Raw genomic sequence first — 24267 nt, 5'->3', positions numbered from 1 at the left:
ATAAGTAACAAAAGCTTATGACGCAATGTTACGTGATAAAATTGAATTATGTCCTAAATCAATATTTTCACTTGCACAAATAAGATTCCAATAAAAAGATTAAATTTTTAGTTTTAGTACTTATTTATTTATTATATTCGAAATAGGTCTTCTCTATTTATGTTTAGATCCGTATATATATTGTTTCGTCAATATCACTGCTGGAGAATCTAAAAAACTAAAATCTCATGATTTTCAACAAGTACTGATAATGCAATAATTTCTTATAGAAAATTAACTACGTATTGAAAATATAGATCCTAGGATTTGCAATACTGGTAATATTTTTAAAAATAAAAAAAAATAAAATCACATATTCATAGTTTTGTTAATATTACTTTTCTAAAATCTGTACTTATACAATATTAATTCAAAGATTCTAGGATCTTCAACATTATTAAATAACAATACTTGTGCACTTTACGTCATCATGATACTTGTATCAAATAAGTAATATTGAAAATCCTAGGATCTATAATCTATTTATTATATTCTAAATCAGCATTTATCTAAAAATTCAATATCCTAGGTTTTTGAACATTCTTAAATAACTTTTTTCATCCACTTTACGTCTTCGCGATATCTCCAATTGCTTATAGAATATTAGAAAGTATTCAAAATTGAATTTATATCCTAGGATTTGCGTTGTTAGTAATATTTAGAAATCCCAGGATCAAAATTTTATTTTAAACTTTTAAAGACATACATTCATAGTTTTGTTAGCATTAATTTTCAAAAATGTATACTCACTGTACAACACTAATTGAAAATCCTAGGATATCCAACTTTGTTAAATAATAATTAAACAAAATATGTTTATTACTATAAAAGAAAACAATGAATTTTCATTAATTTTATGGAAGAAATTATTAATAATGAGAATCAAATTTTGTTAAAAGTGTATAAACATTAGTTTACAACTTTTAAGAAAATTTTAATCTAAATTATTCAAATACATTGATTGGAAAATATAAAAACAAGTATGATTAAATATATATATATAAATATTTATTTGATATTTTTCTTGTTAGATATTAATTAAAAACTAATATTATTACACGAATTGTAATAAGTGAAACAAATATAATATAATTCTAAATCTAAACTTAAACAATAAACTTAAACATTAACTTATAATTCTTAATTTAAACAATATAACACAGAAATGTAGAAACATGTACATCGAACTTCTTGCAATTGAATACCATTAATGATCGTTTTGAAGACTTATAAATATAAAAAAGTACAAGCATAATTTTCTGGTTTACTTATTAAACGTTGAAATAGTTACGTGCGTAATAATTCATACTAATTAAAAACTATTATTACACGAATTGTAGTAAATCAAATTAAACAAATATATTCGAACTCTAAATCTAATCTAAAATAATTATATAATATAACACAGAAATATAGAAAAAATAGCATGAATTTCTTACAATTAAAGACTATTGCTGGTAGTTTTCAATGTGTTATTACATTCTTAAATGAAAGACAATAACTTATAAATGTTAAAAAATTTCAACACAGAATCTTCTTGTTTACTCATCAAACTTTGAAACAGATGTTATAATAATCTATACTAATTTAAAACTATTATTTCATGAATTATAATAAAATCTCATCTAACCTAAACTAATTCTAAACTTAATCTAAATTTACAGAATATAAAATATAGAATCTTACCAAAAATAAAATCCGCTGTGTGGCTGATAATCACAGTAGAAAAATATGCATTGATCTTCTTACAATTAAAGACCATTATTATTGGTTTTCAAAGTATGTATACGTTTTTGAATGAATTCCATTAACTTGTAAATGTTAAAAGTACCATCGGAAGATTCAATCCAGAGGTTTTTGGTATACTGATCAAATTTTAAAACAATAATATGCATTAATATAATAATCCATTCTTTTGTTAGCATCTCGTTTGACTGCAGATAAACCATGATCGGATAAATCGCTTTATGAATTTTCATAATAGCTGGCAGTGTTCGACAGTCCACTCGTGGCATCTTGAAGAATTGTAATGTCTCCTTTCTCATGCTTTCACTAAGCAAGTTCAATTGAGTCTTAACGAATATAGGATCTAAGTAACTGGTAGAAAAAAAGCGATTGTTATATTTTTCGGGATCCGAAGTAGTATAGGTGAGAGGTGTGTATTCTGCCATTTCTCTACGATGTTCACTCTTGCAAAACTAAAATGAAACTGTGCTTGCAGTAAGTTGTTGAAGAGCATATCGGTTGTACGTATACCTGAAAAGGGTATGTTTTCCAAAAATTTTCAATTTTATTAGGGTTGCAATAAACTGCACAGTTTGCAGGAAAACGAAATTAGAAAGTTTTTGTATTGCTGCTACCAAGATTACATTTCTGTTTACGAATTTGCAGCAAACAATGTTTTCAATTTATCACTATCATGTTCTTCTGCCCTGATTATGAAATAAATAAAGAAATCACCCATCAAAATCCTATCCTTCAGATGCATTGCTTAACTTTTTTAACTAATAAAATAACAAAAGCTCTTGACGCCATGCGAAGTGCTGAATTTCTCCAATAGTATCCTGAGTTGAAAATATATATCAAAATTACCAATCAAAATAAAATATTTGAGAGACGTTGCTTAACTTTTTGTTTGTTTTTTCAGTTGTTTATTGATAGTTTGTTTCTTGTTACTATTGGCAATCCCTTGCTTACTCTACGCGATAATTGTGATCACACTTTGAATCTTACTCAAAATATGGTAAATAAATCAATTTTATTCGTATTCATTTTAAGAAATAAATTCCCATACATTTTGTAACTCTTATTAATAATTTCGGATTGCATGAGTCTCGAGCAAATTAATAATTGAATCTCCCTTAAATGAATAATTAGGTGATTACGTAAATAAATCAGGAGGTAGAGGCAAATTCAAATCCATAAATAACTCCATTGTCTCGTGTTGTCATCTTAAACAATGCACAAGAATTATTTGTAATGCATACGCGAGACGGTGAGCTGTTATTGAACATAAATTAGTATGATCATTATGCATTATAATTCACGCTGAATCCGTAACATAAATTATTTATATAGAAATCATCATCAGTTTTAAATAGAAACAATGACAGTCGTATAGTGTTTATTGATTGATGATATATTGCGTGGAAGAGCCAAAATTCAGTATTTTCCTTATGCACGAATTTAAAACAAATTAAATCGTTTAATTAATCAATTACTTTCTAAGTAAGAAAAATATGTTAAAAAAATACACTAATAGTAATAATTTTAAAATTTCAACTTCAAAAATTACTTAAAATAGTTGTCAGATATTTATTATTATTTACTAAGAACAAATAGGCTGGATTTCAAGTAACTTAAAGAATTCCAGAACTATATTTGTAAAATTGTTCATCATGTTGTTGACGATTAAGCAAATGTTTTAGAAAACTAATTACAAATTGTTTTTTTTTTTCAAAATTTTCAGACGTAAATTGTATTATTTTGTAATTAGTAATAATAATTAGACAATTAAAAACAAAAAAACATTCTATTCATAACATTCAAATACATAATTTTACAATCAATGATTATTACATGTTTTTTTTATTAATATTAATGGATTTGATACATCTTTTCAGCAAGATACATACTTCGATTAATGATTAGAAGAATAGAAAATTACTTAATAGAATAGAAAATTGAAGTTGCCATCTCGCGTTTGCTTTGTACAACTTTTAGTTCATGCTATGGATTGTAGATTACACTAGTAGTCGCATTACACAGAGTTCTTCTAATATAACATATTATTATTTTCCAATTTGTTTATAATTTTCATAATTAAATTAATTAAATTTTTCATTTTGTCCTAACTGCTAATTTATGGTCGTTTATCAAATAAAAATTAATAAATAAATAATTTAATTAAAAATCATAGATTTGTGAAAAATTAGTGAAAAAAATAAAATTAAAATTGAAAAAAACTGAGAAATTCATTGAAAACAAGGATTCAAATTGACTATTTTTAAACAGAAAAGAAGGAAATATAAATAAAACAAAATAATTCAGTGAAGAAATTTTAATGGTTTTATTTTCATAATTGTACATAAAATCTGAATTTCACTTATCCAAGTCCAAATAAAACACCCCCATCTCACTCAACTCCTCCCAGTACAAAATAAAAACAAATTCTCGGAAACGGCATTTCGCATAAAAAGTGAAAATGTTTCGAATCTTCAACAAATTTCTCTCATCTCAATTTATTGTTGTTTTTTTTTTCTTGTTAAAATCCTGAATGAAGGCACAGATACACGTATTTCGATAACGAATACATGTCACACGAAAAAAAACCATTAAAGATACACAGAAAATAAATTAGTTATCATTTATTTACACGCGAATTCAGTACTTTAGGAGAGCATTTATATTCCAACCATTTATCCAAAAGAAAACTGAACCAAACCCAAAAAAATTAAAAAAAAAAGAAATAAAATATTTATATATATAAAATTATTATATAAACAGAATGAAATAACACTGTTAAAATCTTCTATATTCCCTATTGTCATTATTATTTTGTTTACAATTTTACGTGTGTTTCATCGACGTACCTGTTTCATTTTAATATTTTTTTTTAAACATATTTTACTGACTAGACAGTTTTTATTTCCCTTACATTTTTTTCCCGCTAATTGGCTAAACATATACATTTACAGAGAATGCCCTCATCCTACAACCTCCGGACTATCAGAACCAAAGTGATATTTTATTTTAAACCCATTTCGTAGATTATATAGATATACGAAAGCACCAAAAAAACTGATGCGTTGCAACATTACACTTATTTTATTACTGTGAAATTGTAAGACGTACTTCACAACAAACAGCTGCTCTTTTTTTTTAAATATATTTTTATAATATTAAGTTTGTATTTTTTTTTTCAAAGATTTTCATTGCGTGTATATTTATATAAAATGGACATTGATTAATGTGCAAAAACACCTCTTTTTTTTGCAATTTACTTATATAAAACCCTACTGTTAGACCTAATTCACATGTATTCCTAATTTAATATTACTTTTTTCATTCATGATTATTCCGATATATTTACAAAATTACAATCACAATTTTCTTGACGCAAGTGCTTTTCATCTCTCTATACACATATAAACTTCTTTTTTTTTTTGCATTATTTCTCTTTATATATAATATTTGTTGTTTTTTTGTTCTTGTTGTATTTGTTTGATATTTCAAATGCACCCCAAATTAAAAAATAATTATATAAAACTAACGTATTCCTCGCCTAAGGTATAATATTAAAATTACTCTACTGTACACGGTTTTTTCTCTTTTCTTTGTTTTTCTCTAGAATCTGGACTCCTGGCCGACAGGATTCGCCTCATACTAGGGTTTCAAACGCTTGAAGCCCGCTCCGTCCTGTCCTAACTTCAGTTCTTCGTAGAGGGTGGGATTGACTTCGTGCTGAGCGGGGACGTGGAGGGACTCCTGCTTCCAGCCGTGTCCTCCTGAAGTTGTGGAGACGGCAATACCATTTGCTGTGCCGTTCGGGATGTTAGTTGACTCGGCTTGAGTTGGTGGAACCTTAATTGTTTGTGTATTAGATGGATGTTGAAAGATTTTTATTTTAAGTGATTACCTGGATGTGATCCATGTTGACTTCACGGAGGTAACTGGGGTTTTCGAAGGCAACACCACCTTGGTTCTTGACACCCATCTGCTTGGTCTTGACCAGCCATACTCCACCTACCACGACTCCAGCGACTACCACCAAAGCCAAAACTATGGCAAATGCAACTCCGGTGTGAGAGCTATCGTCGCTGTTTGCTGCTGAAGTAATGTACTCGGCGCCGACGGTGAATTGTATAGCTTGAGACAAAGTGGAAGTTCCCTTGTTGTTACCAGCCTTGATTACGCAATCATAAGTCTCTCCGTGTTGCAGATCTGAGATATCAATATAAGTATTAGGAGTATCCTTCTGTAACCTCTTCATATCAGAGTTCATGATTTTCCAGAAGACTCGGTACATCTCAACGGTGTGAGGATTCTTTACAGGCTCATCCCAGACGATCTTGGCGCTGTGCATGTCCAGCTTCTCAACACGCACATTCTGAGGTGGTCCTGGCAATTTATCGCGTCCTTCGTGGAAGCAACCCATGATCAATTTAGTGTAAGAAAGGACGCAGTTCTTGTTGTCGTTCAATGGACCACCTCTGCACCAATCTAAACATCCTCTTGGCACACCCTTCTGAGCACAGCAGTTCCTATGATCTGAACCATCAGCGGCGCACTTCATCAGCTTATCGAAATCGTTGATGCATTCCGCCTTGTCGATGACGGCGTCCATATCCAGGTAAAAGCTGCACGCATCCATGCACTGAGAGCTCACGTTCTGCTCCATGCAGCACTGTGTAACGTTGTGTGTCGTTGCAAGATTACGTAAGCGCACGGAGACGGGCTGCGTGGCACTTCCGAATGCATTTTCCGCATGGCAGAAGTAATCCCCGACATCCATGTTCCCAATATTGTTTATCGTCAAATGCATCATGTATTTATCCTCGTCGTCCTTAGAAGCGCTTATAGAAATATCGTACTTTCCACCTTGTATCACCGGTTTCCTCTCCTCGTGATTCTTCCAGAAAATCATTTTTGGTCCTGGTTGTGCATCAACTTTGCATTCCAAAGTCACTGAGTCTCCGGGCGCTGCCATAGTTATACCACTCGCTTGGATATGAGGACCATCTGTAAGAAATCTTGTTAGTATCAAAGATCAATAAGGTATTAAAAATTACGTACGACTAATTGTAATTTTCCTGGATGCTTGCATTGGGGTGCCGTAGCCGTTGTCGGCGTAACAAGAGATTTGGTCCATATCCCGCGTTACGTTATGGATCACAGTGACCATGTGTCTGGTGATCTCCTGCCTCACCAAACGTCCAGAGATGTACAGAGATATCGTCGGCATCGGCGTTCCCATGGCGATACAAAGTATTGTCATGCTGCTCCCTTCGATCACCAGATTTATTGGATGGACTGTCGGGGGCTGAAATTTATTATTTCATAAAGTATCCAGTTGCAGACAGACGCTGTATTTATATATATATATATATGACCGCCTTCTATTATTATCTTCTCCGTTCGATTGCCGTAAAAGAAAATGCAATCAAAGCTGATACACTTCTTAAACTTGCGTTCCAATATATATTTCTACGAGATCTCTTCAATGTGTTGTAACAAAATCTTTATAATTCTTTGATTTCATTTCTAAAAGATTTCCTACTTTGAACATATATTTGAAAAGCAATACACTTTATGAAATATATTCATTTCAGAATTAAATTTTAAGTAATAATAAAAAAAATCTTCAAAGGAACATTTTCGCAGCGAGCAGAATAAAACTAAGAGAAAATAGCTTTGTTCTGTACAAATAATTAATAACGTACGATCCAGAACATTTAAGAATTTATATACCATGAGAACCATGAGATAATTTGAGAAATAATTGTGTTAATTTAAAAAAAAAGCTCTTTTTGTGAGATAAAATTGATTTTTTACAATCATGGTTAGAGATCACGTAATGTACGTAGGTTGCAGAGCAAAAACGATGTTTCGGTCAGTGATGCTCGGTAATTCGGTTCGCTGAATTTTAACGGTTACTTTCAAGTAAAAAAAATGTGATTACATGGAATTAATGATCATTAGAGTTACTTTGAGCGTTAAATGTTTTTAATGGATATCGAGTTGGAGGAACGAAGGCTACTCTATTATTGGCAAACCTATTTATATGAAAATAAAGGAGACGTTAAGATGGTCTAATAATGACGTCGGAAAATACCTCAACGAAAGCCGGATAAGCTGGATCAGTCCAGGCGATTAGCGTCTCGGAAGGCATGCTCTGTCCCTTCTTCGATGTGGCAGTCACGTAAACGATGTACTGCGTGTTTGGAAGGAGATTCTGAATGGTGTGCGACGTCACGCTGGTATTGGTTATTTGGAAAACCGAATCCGTGGTGGATTTATGATACAGCCTTCAAGAAAATAACTTTCAATATTCTTCCTTCCTTCGACGTCGCGTCGTGCTAGACGTGCTTACCTGTAGGTTATCGATTCCGAGGGATGGCTGAATTCTGGAGGCTGCCAGGTGATAGTCACCCACGTTGCACTGTGAGTGGATACCGCCAAAGAGTGCGGGGGCGAAGTCACTCCGCTCACCAGTTCCCCATCTAAAGAATAAATTGGATATTACCTTAATATTTACGCATTTTCTCGTTGCCAACCAAAGCCTTACCTGATTTAGTAACGTTAATCATGATAATCGATGAAGGCAGAGACGTTCCATGCACGTTACGAGCCACTACGAAGATGTGATAAATACTATTCCTATCCAAATTATTAAGTATAGCAGAAGTGTCAGTCGTGTTTATCTGTTTATCAAGCTTCAACAAAGTCTCGTGCATTGATGTATTATCCACCTTTTGGTAGTGAATGACATAATCCGTAACATTATTGGGATCAGTCGGAGGTTCCCACTCCAAAGCTATTATCTCATCATCGATAACTGTTGCATGCAGCTCAGATATAGGCCCAGGAAGAAGTCCAGTACCTTAAAAACAACAATAACATTAATTAATCAAAACGTCACTCATAAACTGAACTATTACCTTCTTCAAAGCATTGAGCTATGTTTCCGATATAAGGGATGCAGGTAGTAGCTGTAACAAGCAAAGAATCGACCATAACTCCGTTGCACAATGAGACGCAGGAAGCTGGGACTCCTCTCCTAGTGCAGCAAGCTCCGTGGTTCCTTCCTCCAGCTCCGCAACGGAGGAGTTTCGTGAATTCCGGACTGCAAACTCCTGCCAACGTTTTGATGTCACTCATGTTTGCATCGTACGAGCACAGCGGAAGGCAAACGCTGCTCAACTCGGCCTCAACGCAGCAAGCTGTCACATTGTAATTTGATGCCTCCTCAACTTTAGCTTCGTAAATCTGAAACAAGTATCATACCAAAAGTTTATCATTTTATACAAAAAAAAAAATAACTCTATCAAAACACATCTACTTTTAAATATTTAAAGTTTCATTATAAGTATAAATATACAAATTATTAATTAAACAAATATATATATTGTCCGGGATTGTATTAGTTATTTATGTATAATAACAATTATTTAGGTTTGGGATGTAGTTAATCCGGTGCGAAGTAACAGTAAATATTGACTGTACGAACAATAAACTTTGTAATTGTTTGATATATCATATTGACATTCGGTTATGACATAAAATAAAGATTTTAGTAATTCAAGCAGCATCACAAAATTTTCAGTATGGCTACAATACGTTCAACAAAATCAAGTTTACGCAACTTAGTGCCACCCGATCAAATAAATCACTTCAGCACTAAATACGTAACCCTAACAGAGAATCGTTTCGGAACGGTGCACGCAGAAGATGGTCCAGGAAAGTCGGTAAAGATCTTCACGTGGAAGAATCAGAATAGGATAGAAGTGCAAGTTATCACGTACGGCGCGAGAATTACATCAATGAAGCTGCCGAACAGAGGTGGTATTGTCGAAGACATAGTCCTCGGATTCGATGATCTGTCCGGATATATGTATTACGATGATCTGTTCATGGGTGCAATGATCGGAAGGACTTCAAATACCATAGAGAAGAGTATGTATATAGCGGATAAGAAGCAGTATTGGCTGGAACCAAATGTAGGCGACAACCACTACAACGGAGGACTCTACAATTTCAGCACAGTCATTTGGGACGATCACGTGATCGATAACAAGCTGATTTTGAGTCATTGTTCCAAGGATGGTGAGGGCGGTCACCAGGGAGATTTGTTCGTGCAGATCACTTTCGAGTTAACTCCCGTTTGCGAATTTAACATTAGTATCGTTGCTAATACCACGAAGACGTGCATTGTGGATATATCTAACAAAATGTATTTCAATTTGGGGGGCCACGAGGCCGGAGAGGTCGAGGTTGGGAATCATGTGGTTTTGCTAAATTCCAATTGTTATACTCCCTACAATAATAACGGATTACCCACAGGTGAACTTTTAAACGTGATCAACACAAGATTCGATTTTCAGACACCAAAGGTTCTGAAAAAAGTAATGGGTTTGGAGTTCGATAATGGTTATGATCAGAATTATTGCGTGAACAGAGGCGTGGATCAAGGGAACGCATTTGTAGCGCGTATAACGCATCCTCAGAGTGGACGGATTTTGGAGATGTATAGTAACCAGCGAGGTGTCAACTTCAACACAGCTACAGATTTCAGCTCCGGTCAAGTTGATATCCCGTTTTCGTATTCAACGTTTATTAGAAAATCTGATGCTGATACTGAGATATTTACATTAGTACGAAAACTGGAGGATTTCCTTAAGGTCGTGCTGGAACCTGGGAAGTATACTGATGTGTTAAAGCTTTTAATCTCCAAGCTAGGTGAAATGAGTACGACTTATACCGCTGACGACTTTTCAATGAATGATGATTTGGAGAACGTTGACTACACCTGGTCTTCAATTATAAAACCTTTGGAGTATCAAGTTCTGTCAGCAATGAAAGAGGCCATCCCAAAGATTACGGAGAACACTGACTTCACACAGCTGAAAGATATAATCAACGATATATTGATGCAGCAGATAACTGGAGGCCTTCAACCAGAAGACGACGAGGATGAAGCCAGCGAATATCCTGAATACCTCAACGAAATCTTCGACAGACAGATCGAGATGGTAAAAGAGCGCCACTCTATTGATAGCACCAAACCAATCGGATACAGCTGCTTAAAAATGAAGGACGAAGGCCGTTCCAAAAGCGGTATAAAAGTACAAAACATGATACCCAAAAACTACAAGGACGGCCGTATCCACGGTAAAAAGGGCGTCATCTACAAGCGACATGGCGCCATCTGTTTGCAATCTCAAAACTACCCGAACGCAGTGCACCACAAGAACTTCCCTAGTCCAATCCTAAGACCTAACGAGACCTATACGCACACGATCACTTACAAGTTCTGGATACAATCAGGCAATCCGAAACGTTGGCTGCATCGTATGCAAATGGAAAACGACCCGTGTCGCAAAAGCGCCACCGGATGAAGTATAAAAAAAAATACAGAAAAAAAATACTCCAACTGTAAAATATTGAACAACGTAAATTAAGCACGGTGCATGTTCAACGCTTCACCCATAAATTCGGACCTCATTCCGTGCCGTTTTTTAAATTGCAATTTATTTCACTACCCCTAATTTTCAGCGCGCGTCGTCGCAATATTTATAACAAAAATATAAATAAACGCAAGAACATAGAAAAGGGAGTGTTAATGATTTACTACATTTGTTTTCTTTTCAGTTTCAGCGTTGAAATCCGGACTGCAGACAGGCCGATGCCGTTTTATTGGCACTCCGGACGAACGCTCCTCCAGTTGATGAGTCGCAATGGGATTTGATTTTTACGATGTTCCATTTCTGATTCCTACTAAACTGAAATACTGTTACATTTTCACCAAATCCTATAACGTTCATCAATATTAGTTTTCTTTATTTACATGTTCTTAATACTTCTTGAAAGCATTTACATTGATTCCCATAGGACAGATGGATTATTTTAAATTCAATAATCGTCAAAAAAAAAATTGTTCCACTACTTTGAATTTTATATATAATAGTAATATAACTGAAATTATTTCAATTGTATAAATTTCATACTTATAAATTTATAAACAAATTACAATGAATACTCATACTCTTTTCAAATTTAGTTTATCCGTATGGCAATGTGTAAAATTCCTTGTAGATCGGATTGTTTATTTTGTACTAAATAGGTGTCACATGCAATGCAAACATGTTGAAGTCTACACACTGTATTTTATTTTCAAAAGGATTAAAACTTTATAATAACAGATAATTGAAGTTAACATGCAACATCATGCAAAATACGCAACAAACGATGCACAAAGTATCACATGCTCTCGTCTCTCGCAAACATGTCAACAAAAGAAGAGCGTATAATGTGGGGGCTTAATAAAACATTGATGCGATGGGGCTTTGAGTCGAGCATATGAAACTTTAATATCCTCTCGGTATATTTTCAATAACGTCGATTTTACATAAAAAACAGATGCAACGGAAATAAATTTAAAGTAAACAATAACTGCACGTATATTTACCGTACGGAAATTTATATTTGCATTTAAAAAAACTTACCAAAAAAAAAAACGCTCAAATTAAAACTGATTGACCACTGTTATTGTTATTGTAGTTATTCCTATTTAAATACAAATAAATTCATATGAAAACTAACAAAAACTTCAATTTAACGCCTATCAATATTTATATAACTAATTTTCAAATAAAAATTCAATTTCATCTATGTAATAACAAAAACTATGTTTTTTTATTAAAAATAACAATATATATATATATAAATTAAAGATTGTCAATTAATTATTTACTTTTATTTTCTGTGAAGTTTGTTTGGCGACGATTTATCGAGTGAAATCTGTTTATTGTTGAATCAACTGATTAATTTAATTAATGAAAATTGCATGTCGAAATTTCCGCACCGCTTCCATATATTTTTTTTAAAATTTGTATTTATTTGTAACTTTTGCCCGGCGGATCCACTGCATTATTAATTACGAACGATAATTATTTGCAATTTCATTGATTTTCATGTACAAAGCTAATTAATATTTATACATTTCGATATACGTTTTTTATACACAAAACAATATATAACACTTATTGATTTTATTTAATTATTGTTTATGTATGAATCACATGTATTTAATTAAAGAAATAATTGTTCATTTCGATTGCATTCATTATAAAATGTAAGTTATGTAACCAAATTTAAAAAATATATTGGTTCAAGGCACAAAATATCTGATTATTTATTATCTATTCTACTTGTACTACTTTTCTGCATTGTACAAATAATTATAATTTAATGTTTAATATTTTTTAGTAACTAACAAGAATTCGAGATTCTATTGTATTCTCTTGTTTAAAATGGAAATTTATTAAAAAACGTACGATAAGAATGTCTAATTGAATTATGTATCTGTAGTTTGTAAGTCGTTTGAAGTTGAAATTGTGAATGTATTTCTCGGAAAGGCGGAGGATGTTGGAATGGCGCGGCTTTGTAGGTAAAATTATTTGAATGTGGTAGTAAAACTGAAATACCGTTGGAATTGAGAATGCGAAAATTTACCTTGCTGCTGGTTCTGAAAGCGATCCTCGTGCTGGGCTCTCCAACTCCGTGCGTGTTCACTGCTTCGATGTAAAACTCATAGTCCGTATCGCTTTCGAGTCCTTCCAGGATGTACGGACTGTGCACTTTGGCTATGGATTTGTAGTCTTCATCATCAAACGCCGAGAACATCCTGAAATGCACATTGTAGTGGATGACGGTGTCTCCTAGAGTCCTGGGTGCGGACCAGTGTAGGATAGCGAATTCCGTTTCGATGTTGGTGACGTGGACGCCGGTCGGGGTGCTGGGGAGGACGCCGTATCCTTGGAGGAGGCAGTTCGTGTAGTCACCCATATACCGAAGGCACCTATTATATAGATTATAATTAGTTAAGAAGTGTATAAGTAAATTACACTTAATTACTTGAAGTAATTGAAGTCGATGGTTGTAACGTTTCCAGTGCAGAGTTGTTGGCAGATCTCCGGGAGTCCTCGAGCTTTACAGCACGGAGTGTGGTCCATGCCATTGGTAAGACAACTGAAGGTGTCTGCGGCCCATGGAGCGCATATCATCAAATCAGTGATCTCAGCGGTATCAGCTAATGAAGGATCACAAAGTTTATCCACGCAAGTCCTGTGACCGATTCCCTTCTTCATGCAGCAACCCTTAACGTCTGGAAGCTTCGGCGAAGTTCCAGCCATCGTAGGCTTTATCTTTCCAGGAGTTAGAGTTAGGCTTCGAACTCGGTAGGAGGGAAGGCTGGATCCGTGTATGTTGAGGGCGGAGACCGTCACCTCGTACATGGTGAAAGGGCTCAGGTCGTTCAGCACGGTCTCGTTCTGAGTTGAAGGCACGTTCACGTGCACCGTGTGCGAGTCGGACGACCTCGAAGGGTTCGATTCGGTTGGTTCTATTAAGCGCTCGTCGAACGTTTTCAGCGATGTCACGTTTATGGAGTATTCAGTCACGGTCTCGGTGTTCGCATCGGGATGAGCCCAGGACACCCTCAACGATTTCTCCGTAAGCGCCTCCACCTCGACGTCCTGCGGCGGATTCGGCAACAATTCTGCAAAGATAATAAAGCTATGACAAAGGATTCGACCAAATCGGAATGATCATGTGCAGGCTGTATTGCTGATTAGATATTTCGACATATATCCATGGTTACGTCAAACGCAGCCGGAATCCCTCATCGGAAAATTCCCTTTTATTAACCCATCCATCTACAAACTAGAATCCAATAAACTACATTCCTAAGCTTAGACATATAATCAATCACCTTTTCAATGATTAATCATTTTCGTTAAGTTCATTACTTATTTGAAAATATCATACTTACAATATTTGTTTAGCATTTTTTTTTGCATTTACACCAAAATAAAATATTTTTAAAAACATCACAGCAAAACTTCAATTTAAAAAAAATATATATTCATATAAATTCTTACATTCTTAAAGTCACGTAATAAAAATAAGCGTTAAATCGTATCTTGTATATTTCTATCATATCCTATCAAATAATTTTTTAATAGTTGTGGAATAATCACAGGAAAACTGAAGTATTGACATTATTTCTTTAATTAACAATTTGTTTCAACTCGTGTCACTAAATTTCATTATTTTTTCTTTACCAAAATGAGTTTTCATTTGTATACTCACAATCTAATTATTATACGGGATTATGTAGTGTTTTAAAATATTTGTAGTGATAAAGTCGAACAATGGTAAAACAAATTCATACACAATAGCTGGCTGTTATTGTTATTGGAACAAAACGAGAGCACAAAAGCAAATGAAATTTGCTAGAAAAGCATTTGTTTTATTATTTATATTTCCGTTTCACGTCACGTGCAGGTGAAAACTGCTGTAAAGCTTTTACTGTGTTTTAACACCGATGCAGCAGCTCTCCATGTTTTCGCGAACGTCAATTTCCTGGTTGCGCTCTCACGTAATTATATAATCAGATTAAATTGTTTATTATTTAGATGAAATATTTTCATCAGTCTTCCCTCAATATGAAAAATATACATATCATTCTCATATTTATATTCATAACATAACAATTATATAATATAATACTTGTTTAATTAGATTAGATTTTGTTTAGTCTAATTATTATTTATATTTTTTCTGTTTTAATGCTTATTCTTTATAAATCTTAATTCGCGTTTAGTCAACTGTGACATAATGAAAATGTCAACAAAAAACGGTAGACTGTTGTGTAATCAAGTTCTGCTGACAACTTAAATAAAGGAAAGAAAGTTGAGTGTGTATTTTGTAAACAGAGGAAAGTAGAAGGAAAGTTTGAAAGCCCTTTGTCGCGAAGCATTAATTTCTCTCAAGAATATAATTACATTATTTTTCCATCAATTCCTTTGACAAACTTTATTCGTTTACACTTTATTTTAAAATAAGGAAGAACTTATATTAAAAAAGTAAAAATGTATCTTGTATATTTTTTATTAAAATGAAAGTAAGATTTAAAAATTTCAACTTGAGAGTTAACAATTTAATTCTGCAATGTTAATCAATGAAATATATTTATTATAAATTTATTTATGTATTAAAGAAAATGTGGTAAAATATTCCATATAAGTTACAAGATTTAGTAAAATGAAGAAAGTGAAAATAAATTGTCAAGTTATTCTAATGCATTTTTTCATCATTAATTTATAGATCAAAGTTTGTCTAATATTTATCAGTTTTCAAATCTAGTCTTATTTTTACTTGTTGAAATTACAATAAGTTAAATCGAGTTCGATTTAGTGAATTGGACAAAGTGGACAACATATGTAAAGTTTGTGTCATTCTTTGTCTTGTGCTAATAAATTGCTTCTTGTACTTAAAATGTTACCTAATACTTATAAATCTTATATTTACAGTTGTATTTAGTAGATTGGAAAAAGTAGAAAATAAAACTGTGATATAGTTAGAAAGGTGTTGATAATTCGTCTTGGAATATAATGACTTTATTTACTCACCAATGCCTTCTACGATGCAGGCCAAAGTTTGTTCCGTGTAAGCCGAGCAGGAGAAGTGCGTTTTGATGTTATCCGTGATCGCTGTGTACTCTCCGCGGCAGACGTCCTGGCAGATATCCGGCACCCTCTCCTGGATGCAGCAGGGCACATGGTTCCTGCCATCTGCCATGCATCTCACGATGTTCGGGAAATCAGCCTCGCAGTGCTCCGGATCTTGGCCAGTGTTTCCTTCCAGGATGCTCTGGATGTTACAGAATCCCAAACAGGACGACGACACGTTCTTCGAGATGCAGCAGTCCGTGTAATTATGGTTTTTGCTGTTGAACGAGGACGCCTTTTGATCCTCGTAAACATTCGCATCGGTCCCATTCTCCGGCGGCAGAAGGGCTTTCGAGAGTACTAGAGAAAAGTAAATGAGAAAAGAGCACAAATAGACGAAGGAATAATAATAAATGTTTATCATCATTAGATCCACTCGACGGGGCCGGTAATTAGCGCAAAAATGTAATTAGTTCGCAGCCGCGAGCCCTAAATTAATTAGCGACTTACCACTAAGTTTGTGGAAGCTCCGCACGATGGGATTGCTGTTAACTTCGCAGACGTAGATGCCGGAATCCGAGGGTTTCGAGTTTTTTATGACCAGCACCCAAACATCACCACCAGTAGGAACATCCTTCTCCTCGGAACTCACTGAAAATTACAATATTTTAATAAACCATTTTTTTTTCTTTTTATTTCTAGCGGATGAAATGGTTTTGGGTTTCAACGCGAAGCCGTTCCGAGCCGAACGAGCAATGCATTATTTGAAAAGTTTTTGGTAATACGTCGGTTCATAAGCGGCAGAATTCCAATAGCCAAGGAATTTATATTGCGATCGATGCGCAAACCACCCCCTAAACACTCCCCAGTCTTTTCCCTTAAAGCCAAATGATCTCCGAAGGATACTCAAGGAGGAGTGCCGCCGCCATCCCCCGAAAATTAATGCTTGATTACAGAAAAGAATTCGGTAAGGGCGACGTTGTTTTATGTCCTCATCCGGATTAGATTCCATTTCCGATTTCAGCACTTTCCGTTTTGACTAATTAACTTCCTTTTCCTCTCTTCCATTCAGTTTTACTTTTTTTTTCTCTGCACGTTCGTTACACCTTGAACACCGGTATACATCCGTCGCCCCTTCTCCAAATATCGACTCGTTAGGGCCCCTTCGGATCCTTAAAATTGAATCACGTTCCAAACCGAAACCGTTTCATCCACATCACAACTTTGTTAAGAAATTATTGATTTCCCGAAAACTTTTTTAATATAACCAAAAAAAGTACAGACATTAAACATGTAAATTAATCTATCTCTCTCTCCCTCTCTTTAAATCTATATACAGCTAAATTGGAAGCACAAAGAGCTCTAATATCGTTTCTTAGGTGTCCTTCAAGTTTCCATTACAATAGGGATGATGATGTTAAGCAAGGCATTCAACCATAAATGATAAATTGCTTTGGAAATCTTCAATTTTGCATGCTTCAAACTAACATCGAGAAATCCGATTTTCGAATTACCTGGATCTAATTAAGACGTTTGATTTCTCGCTCATTATAGTTTAAGGATGATTGTTCGCAAACTCGGTAACGATTCGTTAGTTAATCTCTATTATTGATCACTTTTCAGAAGCAATTTTCATATTTTGAAGTATTTTAATCAATTTTTAATTAAATAGGCCATTTATTATTTACGAACATTAAAATCAATTTGTTATTTATGTGCTTCGTTTATTTATATTTGTGCAGACACCCTTTCATAAACTACCAATTATTGAATTTCACATTTAAAATAATAATTGTTATATATTAATTCGGTTAGTGCAAGTGCTTCAATATTTGTTCATAGCAATTAAATTTATTTTGGTATAACTTGAAAATTACCACTTTAATTATTTATAAATTGCTTTGACATCTGTATTTGTATTGTATATAATTTCAGTAAAAATATTTATCAAAAAAACACAACATTTTACACTATTTTTTATAAATTTAATTATAAAAGTATATTAATAAAATTGTATCAAACATTTAAAAAATGAAAAATAATAAAACTTACAGAAAATTATTTTTTCTTTTGCTCAATTTTCTTTATATAAAATATCAGTTCTAAAATTTTCGGTTATTACGGTTTTATTGTGAAGAGTCAACTTAATTTGTTATTTTGCTATGTATAAGTTTCTACAAAAAGATTGATTTTGGAAAAACTCAATTTTTCATTATGTTTTTGTCTTCGTTTGTTGAGAAGAGTCAACTTAATTTGTTATTTTACTAGGTAAAAGTTTATACAAAAAGATTGATTTTGGAAAAATACAAGTTTTATTTATGTTTTTTGACTTTGTTTGTTGTCATAAGTAAACACAATTTATATATCAGTTTATATAAAGAGAATGGTTTTGGAAAAACACAAGTTTTCATTTTCTGTCTTCGTTTGTGTATTTATAAAAAACCTGTTCTTGTTTTCCCCATATTTTTATATGGTGATATTTTTTATTCAATTTTATAGTTATTTTATACAAATTTTAAAAATGCAGGATGAAAAAACATTAAAACGACGTTAAGCTGTGGTTTGGATATACATTTAAACATATAAAATGCTGATGAGATTGAGGAAGGAAGGAATGCACATTGCGGTTAATATATTTAACAGTTTGCTAAATTTTGAATTGTGGCGAAAGTTGGGCAATTTAAATTATAAATCACTTCCGGCCTCTTCCTCCTCCCCTTTCGCTCGAGCAACCTTTTTTCTTCGCGGTCAATTTCATCCCCCGGGCGAAGTTAAATAAATAAAAGAGCAAAAGGGGGCGTTTTGTGTGTCTGTATATATGAGCGTGAAGGAAAGAGATGAAGAGAGTAAAAAAAAAGTTTGCGGACGAAGAATGCGAGGTATTTTGTTGGGGAAAATGGGTTCGTGTTATTACTCCCCCCGAATGCTTACATTTTCTATGAGCAAATATAAATGTATTTTTTTTAAAGGGGAGGGATTGGCCAGGATGGAAGCTGTAAAGCATTTAGATGTGTGTTTCGTTCGTTCTCGGCTGATGATTATATCGCATTTGCACACTCATTTAAGTCCGAAAGGCTATAAATAGAAACGTGGAATGGATGCAGAAGCAGTTACGACCGCAGCACGGTGCAGCGAGCATGGATAAGCTTAAACGCGTCTTAATCCTCTCGTTAATTACGCAGCTGATCACTGGGATCAGGTGCGATTGCGTGACGACGTTCGCGACGATTTGCTCAACTGTGGACGATGTTAAAACCCTTGGGAATGAGGAGTGGACGGAACTTATTGTAGGCGAAGAGATGTGCGGGAAGAGGACCACAATTGGTAGACCCAGGGAACATCTGGCTGTTGAAACGTTCACGAAGTCGCCGAATTTGCGGATGCTTTATTTGGTGGAGAAAGTGAGGAATATCGAAGTGGGAGCGTTTCAGACCGTCGGCAACTTGAACTACTTGAAGTTGTATAAAAATCTTATTAAAGTTGCGGCGCTCGGAACCTTTTCTGGTTTCCGGCATCTGGCGATGCTCGACCTGCAGCACAATTCCATTGAAAACTTGGCTACCGGATGCTTCGCGAATTCGAGCATCGAAAGTATAGATGTCTCGAACAACCTGATTTCATCCATCGCAACCGGAGTTGTGGATTTACCAGGTCTCTTGAGATTATCCATTTCGCACAATAGATTAGTGCATTTAGCTGAACGCTGCTTCAACGAGGATTTGGAACATTTAGATTTATCCTACAACTCGTTATCGCACATCGATCTCGGAGTACTCAACGGTTTGAAGAACTTGAAGACATTCATCCTCAACCACAACAAGATCAAAGCGATAATCCCAATCCCATTCTTGAAGAAGTTACAAATTCTCGATGTTTCATCAAACGGCGTTCAACACATAGAAGATAAAGCCTTCACCGATAACCTAGACCTCCAAGAATTGTATCTAAACAACAATTCTATCAAATACGTATCACACACATCCTTCCCTACTCAATCCAATTTGATCACTCTACATCTACACAGGAATCTTCTAACTCTTTTAACAGGAGATTTAGGTAATGCTTTACCAAAACTGAAACACATCACGATCGGCGGAAATCCATGGGCCTGCAGTTGTCTTACTATAATCCAAACCTACTTCAACATGAAAGGTATACAATTCGAACAGTGCGATTTAACGCATCTCACTGATGGCTTAAATCCTGTTTGCTACGCAAGTGGAAGTCGCGAATGTGTAGGAAACGAACACGTTGAAATCTTGAAAGAGGACGTGTCCAGTTTTCAGAGCAGCTACAAGTGCACCTTCAAGCCAGCAGCTTTTAATTAAACATTATGCAATTCGAGCGGAACAAATAACTTTAATGGCCCCGTCAAAAACATAGGTGCACAACAATAAAATCAATTACCCGAAAACCTAGCTCTCTCTCCAATTAACCATTTACACTACAAACGTTTGCATAATAACAGAGCGCTTACAATCCTTTCATTAAAAGAATCCACTATTTTTATCTCATGTTAATCTTTCAAAAAGTATTCAATTAAATAGCTTTATTTCGTAATCTAAAGACTTAATTCCCATAAGAAAACAGACAATACCAACTTTTCTTTCATCTTAATCTTTCAGAAAATTAAATTATTATATTTCAGGATCAAAACATAATTTCTTTAAAAAATAAATATGTTTTTCATTAATTAAAAAAATCATCAATTATCACTTCTTAATATCATTTTTCCTCTTAATTTATAGAAGTAATGCACTTAAATAATGAATTAACGTCCTTATAAATCATAAGTAAAAAAAGATTCAATTCTTCAAACCAAACCTTGTATTATTTTTGTGAAGAAGAATTTTCTTAAAACTTTTTTCCTCAATTTTTCATTCATTATAATCTTTCTTAAAAACAAAAAATTAAATCACTTTATTCATAATCTAAAGACTTAATTGAAAACTGATCCTGATTAACGTTCTTATTATACATAAATAGAAGAAAAATCAATGAAATCACCAGTACTTTTCTCTCTTCTTAATTTTTCGATAAAACATTCACTTCATCATCAAATTGGTAGTTTCAAGTATTCATTATAGTACTTAAATACTGAATTAACGTATTTGAAAACTATGAATAAAAGGAAAAAAAAAACAAATTTGCAAGTTTCATAAACTTTCCATAAAGCACTAACATAAATCATTTAATTAAACATTAGAAAAAACTTAAATTCCTTAAAAAACTTAATATTAACAACTTCATCAAAACAGAACAAAAACAGAAATATAAATCATCTGAGACAATGAGATTATTCTGCTTTAATGCGTATGAATCGAGATCGAAAAAGTAAAAAAAAATGTTGCAATTATAAAATACTTACATAATCCGTCCGTTCAACTTGTTGCGCAAAATTCTCGCGAAATTTATGTTTTGTGCATCTGCCGAATGCATAGGGTTTTCGTTACGTTATTTATTTTCGAAATTATATATATATTTAACGTGTTCAAATAAGTTCAGAATGAAATATGCGACAAATTTAATATCGCCGTACATTTGCGACTTGTTGCTGTGCAGCAAAAATAATAATTTACGAAATTTATTGTATAATTTATATATGTGAATAAACATTTATTATTTTATGCTGTAAATGTATGTATTATATTTTAGTTTGTAAACCTTTTTTAAATTAATATTATATTAAATAACTTTATGAAATAATAACAAATTTCTATATTTTCATTATATTTTGTAATATAATGTGATTATTCCTATACATTTTTCAAGTAGTTCGATTCTTTTTTTTTTATTTTGGTATTTGGTATTATTATATAAAATCAAATCAATGTTTTCTATGTTAAATTTAATTTAAATTATTAACATTGAGTTCATTATTTATATGTATGTTTCAAGTACATCAAATATCACAATTTTATAGATACAAATGTCAAAAGGTTATCATAAATCTCTCCGTTTATATACTTAAATCATAAATAAAAATAGCTTCTACTGATTTATCTCAGTTTTTATTATATACTTTTAAAAAAATATTAGGAATTAACCTTGTTCCAATTTATATTTATTTAAATTTTTGTAAATATATTTTATTTTTTTTTGATATGAACATTTATATAATATTTGAGATCATAGCTTTATTCAAAACTAATTGAAGACTATAGTTTTTACCTTATAAAAGATTTTTTTCAGCCTTTATTTCTTCTTTGAAAAGAAAAACTATAGTGAAAACTATAAGTAAACAATTATAAAAAATAATAATAATTGATTTTATTTGCAAAATGTTTTAATAAAATTAATAATATAAATTTGGTAATTTAATTTTATATAAGATATTTTTTAATATTTGTATATTTTATAATTATACTTTGATCTTGTTTAGAATTTCTACTGGCTTGAGAAACTACTTTTTTTTATTAAAATATAATAAAAGCGGCTATATTTTTTTGTGTTGGAATAATCTGGAAATATCAGAGAATGTTGTGACTCCAATTTTGTGTTTATTATTTTCCCAAGAGGAAAATCGCGGGAATCCATTCAAGCAAATGAAAATATCCCTTCAGTTCACTTATTTTTTTTTCGTACATCTCCTCCTCCTCGTCCTCTTATACCCCGCGTTTCGTTTGATGAAATCGTATAAAGGGATTTTCTAATGGGGAGAGACGGTGAAAGGTAAAGGAAAATCGCCGAGGATAATAATTTCCAGTTTACCAGAATCGTGCAGAACCGAGTATCTTCTATCGGCTGTGACTCGGCTATCTCCAGCTGTAAGGACCCTCCGACTGTGCCTCTCTCTGTCCTCCTTCTTCCACATGACCGTATTCTCACCGATGTCCCTAACGACGCACGTAATCAACGCATCGTCGCCCTCGTAGACATGAACGGGATTTGTTAAGCTGTCTCGCATCGATGGTAATCCTGGAACAAGGACACAAAACATAATTAAGAATATTTCATAAAATATATAGAATATTACACAAAATAATGGTTTTCAGACTTTAGTATTTCAGAGAAATTCATAAAACTTTTCAAACTTCAGTATTTCCAAAATACAGTTTTCATTCTTAATATTTCTAACAAAAAACAGTTTTTAACTTTAGTATTTCCAAAAATAACACATTTCAAACTTCAGTATTTCCAAAAAACAGTTTTCATACTTACAATTTCTAAGAAACAAAAAATGGTTTTTCAGAAAAGAAATAAATTTCAAATTTCAGTATTTCCAGAAATAAAGTCTTCAAACAAAAAAGTATGTCCATAAAAAAAAAACCGTTCTAAAATTTCAACATTTCTAAAATAAAATCAGTTTGAAAACTTTAGTATTTCCAAAAATGACACTTTTCAAACTTCGGTATTTAAAAAAAAACACTTTGCCAACTTCAGTATTTCCAAAAATAAGACTTTTTAAACTTCGGTAATTAAAAATAACACTTTTCAAACTTCTCTTCTATTCTATTTCCAAAAAAAAATCAAATTTCAGTTTTTCCAAAAAAAAAAAATTTTTTTTAAACTTCAGTATTTCCATAAAAACTGTTATCAAACAATAAAAAAAAAACGTATTTAAATCAGTTTTTAACTGGTTTTTGAATGAAAAAGAAACAATTTACAATTAAAAAAATATTGACTTCATCAGTGATTACAAACCATAGTTTTCAGTACTCCAAAAAGTAAATCTTTCATTGAAATAAAAAAAAATAACATCAATCCTAATATATTATCCATAAAAGAACATTTTTTAATGATAAAACCTAATATTATGTATCATTATTTTCTTGGGAATGGATGAAAGTTGCTTTTGGCCCACCGCATTTCTGTAATTAATCAGCGGCTCTCGGTGCACAAAAGGGAAAAGTTTAGAGTAGACGACGTCCGGGTATTTGTTGGAGGATAGGAATGGGATTTCGGATGGGGGGTGTTGGTGGTGGTGTTGGGGATGAACGTGCTTGGCACAATTAAATTTAACATTAATTATCCAAAACGTTTTAGCGAAATATAT

General features: G+C 32.9%; 2 protein-coding genes across 3 annotated transcripts in view; one reads left to right on the top strand and one right to left on the bottom strand.

The window, feature by feature from the left end:
• Positions 1–5322: 5322 nt before the first annotated feature.
• LOC108567426 (Ig-like and fibronectin type-III domain-containing protein 2) overlaps positions 5323–24267 on the bottom strand; it is a 59951-nt gene continuing 41006 nt past the window's right edge. For both annotated transcript variants that reach the window (XM_017927890.1, XM_017927891.1), the window contains 12 exons: positions 22983–23189; positions 16782–16922; positions 16233–16631; positions 13675–14317; positions 13273–13618; positions 8700–9027; positions 8327–8641; positions 8132–8261; positions 7874–8066; positions 6835–7081; positions 5678–6780; positions 5323–5622 (listed from right to left, as the gene is read on the bottom strand). In XM_017927890.1, coding sequence (XP_017783379.1) covers positions 5425–5622; positions 5678–6780; positions 6835–7081; positions 7874–8066; positions 8132–8261; positions 8327–8641; positions 8700–9027; positions 13273–13618; positions 13675–14317; positions 16233–16631; positions 16782–16922; positions 22983–23189 — 4250 coding nt within the window. In that variant the 3' untranslated portion in view covers positions 5323–5424. The remainder of the gene's footprint in view (positions 5623–5677; positions 6781–6834; positions 7082–7873; positions 8067–8131; positions 8262–8326; positions 8642–8699; positions 9028–13272; positions 13619–13674; positions 14318–16232; positions 16632–16781; positions 16923–22982; positions 23190–24267) is intronic.
• Positions 18988–20896, top strand: LOC108567428 (leucine-rich repeat-containing protein 15-like). The gene has a single exon (XM_017927892.1). The coding sequence runs from the start codon at positions 19370–19372 to the stop codon at positions 20597–20599; it is 1230 nt and encodes a 409-aa protein (XP_017783381.1). The 5' UTR covers positions 18988–19369; the 3' UTR covers positions 20600–20896.

This window comes from Nicrophorus vespilloides, unplaced genomic scaffold (assembly GCF_001412225.1).
Source record: "Nicrophorus vespilloides isolate i.1.1-1 unplaced genomic scaffold, Nicve_v1.0, whole genome shotgun sequence".
In the NCBI taxonomy this organism is placed as follows: Eukaryota; Metazoa; Arthropoda; class Insecta; order Coleoptera; family Silphidae; genus Nicrophorus; species Nicrophorus vespilloides.
Note: the sequence above shows the minus strand (reverse complement) of the source record. Positions and strands in the feature narration are given on the sequence as shown.

Bases quoted from the DNA above. Each gene is read 5' to 3' on its own strand.
- LOC108567428 (XM_017927892.1), top strand. From the start codon at position 19,370: ATGCAGAAGCAGTTACGACCGCAGCACGGTGCAGCGAGCATGGATAAG.